The sequence below is a fragment of the Lutra lutra genome, chromosome 15 (assembly GCF_902655055.1).
Source record: "Lutra lutra chromosome 15, mLutLut1.2, whole genome shotgun sequence".
Classification (NCBI taxonomy): domain Eukaryota; kingdom Metazoa; phylum Chordata; class Mammalia; order Carnivora; family Mustelidae; genus Lutra; species Lutra lutra.
Window position 1 is genome coordinate 40,162,775 of NC_062292.1, and position 12,165 is coordinate 40,174,939.

At 35.3% G+C, this 12,165-nt stretch overlaps 1 protein-coding gene across 1 annotated transcript in view; it reads right to left on the reverse strand.

Annotated features, from left to right (window-relative positions):
* Positions 1-12,165, reverse strand: part of KIF14 (kinesin family member 14) — a 53,572-nt gene that overhangs the window by 15,889 nt on the left and 25,518 nt on the right. Inside the window, 4 exon segments of the mRNA XM_047705372.1 lie at positions 4,299-4,399; positions 5,846-5,978; positions 6,573-6,666; positions 9,715-9,841. Coding sequence (XP_047561328.1) covers positions 4,299-4,399; positions 5,846-5,978; positions 6,573-6,666; positions 9,715-9,841 — 455 coding nt within the window.

The following is a 12,165-nucleotide window of genomic DNA, read 5'->3' on the forward strand; positions in this document are numbered from 1 at the left end:
GGAAGGAGAGAACAGTGGTTCAGACACAGGCACCAGGATGTGGGAAGACCCAGTGATCAGAGAAAAGTATGGTGCATTCAAGGACAGAGTGAGATTCAGAAGGACTGCAGTAGGACAGCGGAGAGGAGCAGGGGGGACGCTAGGGGGTACGAAGATGCCAGCTTGAGGCTGACCCTAATGCCAATCAAGGAAGCTTGGATTTTATGCTGAGATTCGCCTGGCCAGGATTCTAAACAAGGAGATGATCTACATAAAAAAACATTCAAGTAAGCATTTGCTACACAGTGTGAAAAGCAGAAAGCCTGTGAAGTGTAGCAGTAACACAAATGGAGGGAATGACTCTATCTTCACTCTCTCTTTCCTCTGCCTCTTTCCCTTCAGCCTATAAAACCACTCAGATCTCTGCCTGGAGTGTGACTGGCTGTCTAGCTGTTACTCATTTTTCTTAACTGCTAATGGAAAAAGCAGCCTACTTCCACATTGCCATTCATCTGTCAATTTTCTAAACTCCAACTCCAGCCCTCATTGTATCAGTGAATCCTCGAGCTGTGACCTGGATCTAAATCTAGGGGATCCTTTGAAGTCTTTTTCCTAACAGAACTCTCTACCACTGTCGGCCAAAGAAAAATACTATTTGTTGAAAAGATCATTAAACAAAAACATATTCCATCTGGAGTCATCGAAATGTTTCAAATATATTTTTCCCCATGAATTCCTACAAGAAAAACACAGAAATACAACTCATAACCGGGAAAGGAAATATCAAACCTCAGTAGGACTGATAATAGGAAGAAGAAATATCAATCCTCAAAGATAACAGTTTTTGGTATTTAGGGATGAAAGGGAAGGGTACATTACAGTAAGTCTAAACCAGGGAAATCTATTCTTCTAACACTATCATAGTTAAACAATGTTTAAACTCAAACAAAATGCCTGTCACATTCCTTTCAAAGAATTTGAAGGAGAGGTTTTACTTTTGACTGTCCACAGAACGAATCACAATTTATAGTCATCCAAAACAGTCTATTTCACTGCAGAGCGGCTATGGTGTATTGCTGCCCGGTAACGGTTCCATAATTAAGAATCTGTCAGTGTTTCCATTACCCGCAGGCATTCTCAGAGTTTGCAATTCTGTCATAAACATTCTTACAAGGCTGAAACTTCATATACAAGGTCTCTGACCAGGAGCAATTCATTTTTTAAGAAAAATATGATAGTTTTAAATTTTAGAAGTTCTCAAGAAAACATCTCTACCACATGAAAACACCTAATTTCAAAACATCAAAAGAAGTTTTAATTTTCTGGTAATAATTTAAACTTTTGTTGGTTCCCTAGTTATTAACCTAGAGGTTAGCAGAAAATAAGATGTAGATCACCAACTTTCAATAAGCTAAAATTTTTATGTTCATTATATATTTTTAATTAATTTCAAAAATTCAAGTATAATTAACATGTAGTGTGTTACATTAGTTTCAAGTGTACAATATAGTGAAATACAGTGATTCAACAATTCTATATATTGCTCGGTGGTCATCACAATAAACGTACCCTTAATCCCCTTCACCTTTTTCACTCATCTCGTTGCTCACTAATGTTCATTAATCATACTGTGATCCATAATTCTAAGTACACCAAGTTTGTATCTGTTTATAATAAAATACAGTAAGAAACCAATATTATAAAATCTAAAGGGATTTATGAATCACCCTCTGATGAATTTGTAGTTCTGGTCTGAATTTGGGGGAGGCTTATGTTACTTTAGGTTAGCTTACGTACCCCAAGGCCTTCTGCCCAATATGCCCCACAGGCCATCTTTAGCTCATTTTGGAGAACCCAACACTGTTCTGAAATCTTCAAAATAAATCACCTGAAGATACCACCTAAAGATACCACTGGTATTATATCAGAAATAAGATCATCGGGGTGCCTGGGTGGCTCAGTGGGTTAAAGCCTCTGCCTTCAGCTTGGGTCGTGGTTCCGGGGTCCTGGGATGGAGCCCCGCATCTGGCTCTCTGCTCAGCAGGGAGCCTGCTTCTTCCTCTCTCTCTCTGCCTGCCTCTCTGCCTACTTGTGATCTCTCTCTCTCTCTCTCTGTCAAATAAATAAATAAAATCTTAAAAAAAAAAGAAAGATCATCTCTGTATTCTTATTTAGCACATATAAACATCCAATATTAAGAACTGCCATTTATTCAACACCTATCCACTGCAGTGGAAGTTCTACATACTTTATCTCGAATCCTTACAACTACTTCATGACATCATCATTAGTCCCACGGTGGTCATAGCAGAAGTAGCAGAAGAAGCAATTGTTTTTATATATGACCTCACTTAAACTTAGCAAGAGGCGCTGTAGAAATGTTTTACTGTCTCCATCTTAGAGATGAGAAAACTGAAGCCTAAAGATGTAATGTCACTTGCCCCTGGGTACACTCGGCATAAATCACTCTATTACACACCTGAAACTAATATGATACTGTATGCTAACTATACTGGAATTGAAATTAAAAACTTAATGAAAAAAGTTAGAACCCAGGACGCTGACATGAGCCTGTGACTTTTTTATTATAGTACATTATAAGGGATACAGATATATATCCTGTGCTCAAGAAACTCAGAATCTGTTTAAAGGACATGCTTTGATTTCTTTCAGCTTGAGATACACAGCTGGTATGTATATAACACATAACATGTATCGATTCTTATTTCTTGGCTATGTCCAACTGTAGCTTAGCAGTTACCATATAGCAAATAGAAGAGAAGTAACAGGAGGAAGAAACCTCTCTAAAGCAGTTCCATCTCTTTGAAAATTTTTAAATGAGTTTAAAATAATCATAGTCAAAAACAAGAAAGGCCTGAAAAGGTCTGAAACCCAAATGGATTCTGAGCTGCAGCTGAAGGTGATGAAGTGGGTAGGGGGAAAAAGAAATTAACCAGAAAGATTCTGTTCTTCCATATGCAACAGAGAGGCAATGTGGCACAGTGGTCAAGAAAAATCAGGATCTTCAGAGTCACTCAAACGTGGATTTGAGGGCCGGCTCTTCCTTTATCAGCTCTGTGAGTTTGGACAACTTATAACCTCTTTAAATCTTCAGCCTCTTCATCTGTAAAAGGTGGGTAATGACAGCACTGATCTTGTAGTTCTGTGTAAGAACCACCTGAGAGAATACTCAGCAAGCACTAAGTAAATGTTCTTGATGATGATGATGCTTCTGTTGGATGGAGAATGCCATGGACTCTAACATCCTGAAAATTCTCAAATCCTTCCTTCCGTGTTCTAGAGCTGAATGTATACACTTGCATGCTCCTGGGAAACTCAAACTCATTGTGTTCAAAAATAAGTTAATCTGACCCTCCATGTCTGGGAACACCACCTTCCTTTAGCCAGTTACCCCTGTTAGACCAGGATTCATCCTTGAGCCCTTTATCACCCTCAACCCCACAGCTAGCCAAGTCCTTATTCAATCTTCCTCTTGAATATGTATAAAACCATACTTTCCTCTCCACTCCTTCTGCCTGACCTGATTCTGGGTCTTTATCAACTGTTCTTCTAGTCTCTTCAATTACTGGTCTTTGGGGACAGAGAGTATTTTTTTATTCATCTTTGTATCCTCAAGACATAGCAGACAGTAGTCTTGTTTAAAAACCAAATGAAGAAGTATTTGTTTAAAAAGAAGTCTTTGTTTAAAAACCAAACTAAGCAGCTAAATTGGTTCCAAGACCATGACCATTCTATTATACCATTTTGCTCCTCTGGAATCTAAGCATCTGAGGTCTAAACAGAACTAGTTTTTCCTTGAAAAACATCTATTCACTGTGGAAGTCTTTTATGGTTTTAGTTAATAAGCAGCATTTGTCACATATAGAAGTTCTCTATCACCACATTTATTCTTCTGTGGTGCTCATACTAACTTGACAGCATTTAAAGTTCTATAACTTACAATAAAATATCATAGAATATGCCAAGTTCTTGAAAAAGGGTAATTTAAAAGTAATAAACACTATTCATTTTTATAGGAAATTAGATTTATTCTATTCTAAGTCACTCTTAAGACTTACATGGTGAGATGCTGACCATTTTTTCCCCATTCTTACTGACTGATAAACAATTTAATGCCCCAAGTGCTGTAATTTGATCACTAACATACTATTTCTCTTATATTACTCGGTCTCTGCACAGACATATCCATTATGACAATAGATAGTTCCTTTAAAATAAGTAAATATCTTTCTTTCTTTCTATCTACAAATATATACCCAGAACAACAACAACAAAAAACAGTAACAAAATGACTTTACCTCCTTCTAGAAAAGGAAGAAACTGGTGCATTTGTAATGTCAGGTTCCCATTCATCTTCAGGATCACAAAAGACATCGTCACTCTTGTTATTATTATTACTCTAAGGAAAAGAAAATATATGGTTTCTATTAGTTTACATTAAAAAATATTTAGCAACTAGGGCATCTGGGTGGCTCATGGGGTTAAGCATCTGCTTTCAGCTCAGGTCATGATCCCAGGATCCTGGGATCAAGCCTTACATTGGGCTCCCCGCTCAGCAGAGAGTCTGCTTCTCCCTTTCCCTCTGCCCCTTCACCTGCTCATGTTCTCTCTCTCTAATAAATAAATAAAATCTTTTAAAACATGTTTAGCAACTAAAAGAAAACAAAAATTTAAATTTGTTATATTTAAAATTAAAAATTACAAAATTACAGGTTATCTGACAGAAGTCTAAAAATATCACATTCCTGGGGCCCCTGGGTGGCTCAGTCAGTTAAGCATCCAACTCTTCATTTCAGCTCAGGTAATGAAATCAGTGGCCTGGGACTGAGCCCCACATTGGGCTCTGTGTTCAGCAGGAAGTCTGCTTGAGGATTCTAACGCTCCCTCTCCCTGTGCCCCTCTCCCACTCACACTCTCTCAAATAAATAAAATCTTAAAAAATCACATTCTTAACAAAAAATCAAGCACATGATGCTAGAAATTATACTGAAAGAGTGCTATCACAGAAAAAGCACAGAAATCATTAAATGATTTAAAAACATAAACTTGGGATTTAGAAGACAGTAAAAACATAAAAGATAAATCCTCAGTAGAAAAATAAAAGAATACTCTGACAACATTAAGATTCAATCACTTCCTGATTGAATATATTAATCATGATAATAACCTGAATTTTAAGTATTTAGAGTAATATTAATTAAAGTTCAACCAAAATACTATACATATAGAACTTGATTCAGAAATCTAGTTATATAGAAAAATAATCAAAGAACATTTCAACGGTTGAAAGTAGAAGGTAGGATAATAACAGAGGTAACTCTTCTATCATATTTTAATGTATATGACAAGACAAGAATGATCAAATGACTTCAGTACAGTGTTTTTGTTAAGATATTAAAAACCAATATGTGCAGGGATATTTTTAGTCCTATTAAAATAGAAAACAACTGGTAATATCAAAAAGCACAGCAATGGGAAAATATAATTATGTAAAAATACACATTATAGGCATTGAAGATAATGACAAATGATGCAAAGTGCTCTATGTCTATCAAATTTTTTCTTCTCTTAAGCTTAAATTCAAAAACTTGAAAACACAGTGTAACTGTGGACAGATTCAGCACTAAATTTCTCTATTACAGGTATACTTATATTAAAATGAATTAATAAAACCCCATCTATCACAGGCAAAAGTAAAGTAAACATACATAATTGTTACTATTGGTTGGTTTGGGTAATGTAAATTGCCTTTTCCTTTATTTGCCAAAGTTTCTTTACTAAGAACACATCACTTATATATTTTTTATTTCAAAAACTGTACAAAGGCTTTAATAATATTTCAAACCTCATAAAGTTCTTTCATTGCTGCAAGCTTAGATTCAAACTTTTCCAGACTCCAGAAAGTTGAGATCCCTAGTTGTAGGTTACGAACCCGAACATAAGTGTCAGAATTACTTCCTTTATCTGATACATCATGTCTGAAAGAAAGACCAAAGAAAAATGCTTATCCTAAAACATACATACCCATTTATAAGAGTTTTCTGAATTAAAACAACTTCCATAAAAATTCAGTCCACAGATTAAATCTTCCATTGTTAAGCATTTTTATTATAGTAAAAAAATCATGTCTAGTATATACTATATAAAAATAACTTATTATATAGGAATTTTAAAAATCATATTCTAATTAGGTATATTTCTTTCCAAACATGTAATATTAGTAAGTTTGCAACTCAAAAGAAAATCAGTAAATTCCTAAAACACCTAAAATTATTCTGTTTATAAAATATACTTATATTAACAAATAAGTATATTTTAATAAAATAAGTATATTTTATAAACACACTTAGTGTATTTAGTATGGTACGCTAATTATTGAAAGTCTTTTACTCCCGAGTGAGCCCTGAAAGGGGAGTCCAAATGTGTCACTGGGAATTCTGATACTGTTTTCTCCTAGAAAGGTCATATAGATACTATGTCTTTGCAGAAACTAAATTTAGAAAGCAATCCTATGAAGGTCAGTTAGTTTAAAACAAAGAACTACTTTATAATTAGGCTAAGAAATTGCTCACCTGCCAAAAACATAACATTTTTTAAATTTGTGGCTGATGGCATTGGCTTCCTGAATCATCATTGAGAGTTTCATAGAGCTCCAATTTGTCTGAACTAATAGAAAACACACAGAGATGATCAAAAAACACATATGAGCCCTGACTTATATCACTAGGCAGAACTCCTGAAAAAAAAAAATTGATTTTAAATAAATGGTTTTAACTATTACAGAAAGTAAGGGCAATGTTTGAGTAACTTTTCCTTAAGCCTGAACTAAAGTATTATTCGTAGAAAATGATGTCTTTCACCTGTGGAGACACAGAAAAAAACTGAAAGTGATATAGAAAGTTGATATAGAAAAGATTTCATAAGAGAGGAAATGCCAAAGACAATGCTTTGTCTTCTAATATCTTTAAAGATTTTTTTTCTGATTTATTTATTTTTTTTTAAGGAGTCATCTATCATCCAACCCAATGTGTACATTAAGTAAGATACTGGTTCTCAAATTTTTTCTTTAATTTTTTTAAAGATTATTTATTTATTTCACAGAGAGCAAGATCACAAGCGGGCAGAGAGAGAGATAGGGAAGCAGACTCCCCGCTGAGCAGATAGCCTAATGCGGGGCTCGATCCCAGGATCCTAAGATCATGACCTGAGCCAAAGGCAGAGGCTTAACCCACTGAGCCACCCAAGCACCCCTCTGATTTATTTTTTTTTAAATTTCTAATTTGTTTAAAGTATTGGGTAAAGCATACTACAGCCTTACTTATATAAAACCACAATCTTTCTTTATTTTGCCTGAAAATTTAAACGAACATATATTTCAGGATATCAAAACAAAAAAGGGAAATAATGTAGGCCACAATTCCATTTTCCTAATTTAAAATTAAGATTTTATCATAAATATTTTCTTCACCCAAACTTATCACCAATCTTCCATTAGAACACTTTTTTGAAAGGATAAAATTCATTATATACATGGTAAAAAAGTCAGGTATTCATTGCAAGGTCTTGTTTTTAGGCTCTAAGAAGAATAAAAAGATGTATTAGTCAATGTATTTATTTACTTCTCACAACAGATATAACAAGCATTAATAGTTTCAAATGTATTTCAAAATAGAAGCTATAGAAAATATACAATACAACTACCAGGTAATTCTTGCTAAAAAATTGAATCTGAATCTGATAGGCCTGAAGAAATAGCCACCATTGTATAGGGAATACAGGGGCAGAGGAACCTGTTAAGCAACACCATGGAAATACAAGAGCAAGATCCAGAATGTAGGAAACTATAGGATAAATAACCTGATTTTTTCAAAAAGCAAATTACAAAGAGAAAGAGATAAGAAAAGCAAATTTATGGGTTAAGAGACTTAAAAAGGGGCACCTGGGTGGCTCAGCCCATTAAGCATCCCACTCTCGGTTTTGGCTCAGGTCATGATCTCATGGGTCATGGATCTGTCGCTTTGGGCTCTGCACTCAGCAGGGAGTCTGCTTGGGCATTCTGTCCCTCTGTCCCTCCCCCTACTCACATGTGCTCTTGCTCTCTCTTTAAAATCAATCAATCAATCAATCCTTTTTTTTTTTTTTTTTAAATGGGGGTGCCTGGCTGGCTCAGTAGGTAGAGCATGTGACTCTTGATCTCAGGGTTGTGAGTTCAAGCCCCACTTTGGACGTGGAGACTACTTAATAAAAATGAAAAATAAATGTAAATAAAAGAGACTTGGGGCACCGGGTGACTCAGTTGGTTAAGCATGTCTGACTCTTGATTTTGGCTCGGGTTGTGATCTCAGAGGCCTGAGATTGAGCCATGAGTCAAGCTCTGGTTCAGCTCAGAGTGTGCTTGATATTCTCTCTCTCCCTCTGCCCCGTCCCCCACACCAGCTCACGCATTCTCCCTCTCTCTCTAAAAAAAAAATAATAAATCTTAAAAAATAATAAAAATAAAATAAGACTTACAAGGCATATCTACCAAACACAATGTGTGGGGATCATGTTTGTATCTTGATTCAAACAAACAAGATATAAAAAAAAAAAATTTATGACACAATCCAGGAAATTTGAATGTAGACTAGAAATCTAATGAGTAAAAGAATTTTTTTTTAAAGATTTTATTCATTTTTTTGACAGATCACAAGTAGACAGAGAGGCAAGCAAGAGAGAGAGGAGGAAGCAGGCTCCCCACTGAGCAGAGAGCTTGATGTGGGGCTCGATTCCAGGACTCTGGGATCGTGACCTGAGCCAAAGGCAGAGGTTTAACCCACTGAGCCACCCAAATTTTAGGTTTGCTAACAATATCATGGTTATGCTTAAAGAGTGACAAAGAAAGAGAGAAGAAAGTCCTTATCTAATGCAGAGATATATAGTGAAGTATTTACAGATCAAATGGAATGATGTCTTGGAGTTGCTTCACAACAATCCAGGGAGGCAGGCGGGCTAAGTACAGCCAGAACAAGACCAAACATGTGTTAGAAATTGCTGAAGTTGGATGATAAATATATGAGTCTGTTGTAGTAATCTCTCTACTTTTATAAATTGTTTGAAATTTTCCATAATGAGAAAAGTCATTGAAAACATGCCATGTTCCATACAGCAATGTAGAAGCATACGCAAAAAATAAGATTCAAGTGAAAAAGAAGAGGAAGTACCCAATGCCCAGTCTAGATGTAAGACCTAAAAAATTAGAATAAGAAATTGCATTTTTAGGGGCACCTGGGTGGCTCAGTCATTAAACATCTGCCTTTGGCTCAGGTTATGATCCCCGGGTCTTGGGATTGAGCCCCACATCGGGCTCTCTGCTCAGCGGGAAGCCTGCTTCTCCCTTTCCCACTCCCTCTGCTTGTGTTCCCTCTCTCACTGTCTCTCTCTGTCAAATAAATAAAATCGTTAAAAAAAAACAATTAAAAAAAAAGAGATTGCACTTTTAAAGACACATTACACATTAAAGTATCACTTGAAATTTTATTTACTATTTGCTTATGTAACTAAATATTCTAAAAACTAAAAATTCTGCAAATTTATTTAGATCCAAAAAAGCAACATCCAAAATAAATCATTTTTAATATACAAAGACAACCAACTCTAACATTTTAGTAATTACATCATATGAAATAACATATGTAAAACTTTAGAAAATGCCTGCTAAAATCATCATATACTCACTTAAAAAAGTTTTATCTCTATTACTTTGATTTTGCTGCAGTATTTGTACTTCTTTAGCAATTTTTTGCTTCTCAGTTTCTAAAGCTTCCAGAATTCTTGCATGGCGGATGCTATGATCTTCTAAAGCCTAATTGATAGTCATTCACATAGACCCATACATGAAAATACACAAAGAGAGAAATTATAATTGATAACATAACACAGCATAATTGAATTTCATTTTACAGTATGTTTTATTAAGTATACATGTTTTACAAGTTTTATTAAGCATAAAAGGCCTTTAAAAAGTGATTTATAAAATATCTGTATAAAATTTGACTCCATAACAAAATCATTAGAATTTTTTATGACATAAATTAATCTTATTCTTCCTATTGATAGGAAGTAAAAAAAAAAAAAAACCTTTTGGGGAGAAAAAACTGCTCAGAAGAGCCCACATTCAAGAACATTTGTTGACCAAATAAAATTAAATTTAAAAGATACCACAAAAACCTTATTTGCCACAAATACTTTATAACAGCCCATTAATAATTACTGTTTTCAAGATTTAAACAGTTGTTTTTTCTTCTAAAATTCTCAGGTGGTTCACTAGCTACTTTGTGTCCTAGAATTGACTAGTTACATGTTATCACTGTATTATAGTATCAGAACTTTTGGGTTACTAGAGGTATTTTCTTCTACCAACGCTCTCACTATATAACTTGGAAAAAAGAAAAAGAAAATTGCTATTCAAGGACAAATTTTGAGGCTAAGATGTAAGGAATCAAAGCAGAGATGGAAAACCATGCTGCTCAAACTTTAGTATTTGTCAAAATTCCATGCAAAACTTGTTAGAATAGTTCTGGGCCTCACCTCCAGAGTTTCTAATTTTAGGAGTTCTGGGGCCTAAGACGCATTTCTAACAGTAATGCTGATGTTGCTGGACTAAAGACCATATTTTAGCAGCCACTAACATAAGGAGAAAGAATACTTCACATGGTTGATAAAAAGGGAACTCACGATATTAAAATACTGACAGTCTGGTTTTATACTGCAGTCTTCAGAACTTGATTAATATGAGTCAGCCCTGAAGATGTCTCTGCTCTCACTGAGACAATAAAAGCTTCAGGGCCTGAGCTCATATGACTGGGGTTATGGACTCCCTCCTGTGAGTTCTCTTAGGAGTCACTCAGGCAAGTAGACTGCTGGTCACACTTTCCATGGATGGATAATGCTTCATTCTGACATGAGGATACAATCCAGTGTAAGAGCTGTGCCTTTCTTCCTTCTACACATTGAACCCTAGCACTATTTCATTCATTTACATTATTTGGGCTGATGGATCACAGGATAATTGTGGAGGCATAAAAAGGGAAAGCTGTAATGGAACCAGCTCAAAATAAGAGCTCTGTTTCTTTCAAAATGTTTGTGTGATGATGTGTGAGCAGAGCTGTGAGCATTACCAGGTTGTAAGCTTTCAGGCAAGAAGAGCCCTTTTCATTAAAAAAAAAAAAAGAAGAAAGAAAAAAAGAAAATCAAACAAAATGATCTCAACCCCCCCCCCACCCCCCCAAAAAAGAGGAAGAAAAAGTAGAGCCCTTCTCATCAGGAGACCCAGATTCAGCCATCTCCTCTTAGGTACCGTGAGTTCATTTAAAAAAAAAAAAAAAAGAAAACAGAACTACCCTATGACCCAGCAATTGCACTGCTGGGTATTTACCCTAAAGATACAAACGTAGTGATCTAAAGGGGCACGTGCACCCGAATGTTTATAGCAGCAATGTCTACAATAGCCAAACTATGGAAAGAACCTAGATGTCCATCAACAGACGAATGGATAAAGAAGATGTGGTATATATACACAATGGAATACTATGCAGCCATCAAAAGAAATGAAATCTTGCCATTTGCGACGACGTGGATGGAACTAGAGGGTATCATGCTTAGCGAAATAAGTCAATCGGAGAAAGACAACTATCATATGATCTCCCTGATATGAGGGAGAGGAGATGCAAATGGGGGGTTAAGGGGGTAGGAGAAGAGTAAATGAAACAAGATGGAATTGGGAGGGAGGCAAACCATAAGTGACTCTTAATCTCACAAAACAAACTGAGGATTGATGGGGGGAGGGGGGTTGGGAGGGGGGTGGGATTATGGACACTGGGGAGGGTATGGGCTATGGTGAGTGCTGTGAAGTGTGTAAACCTGGTGATTCACAGACCTGTACCCCTGGGGATAAAAATATATTATATGTTTATAAAAAATAAAATTAATTAAAAAAAATGAAGAAAAAAAAATATTAAAAGATAAGTGTACTCACCAAGAGTAAAGTTCTGATAAAATTAATAATTTTATATTACTCAATATAGTTGAAATTTAATTAAAATAATAATTCATAATTCATAAAATTAATCATTGATAAAATAATAATTTTAATTTAATAAAATTATTGATGGGTTTCATAGAAAAAAA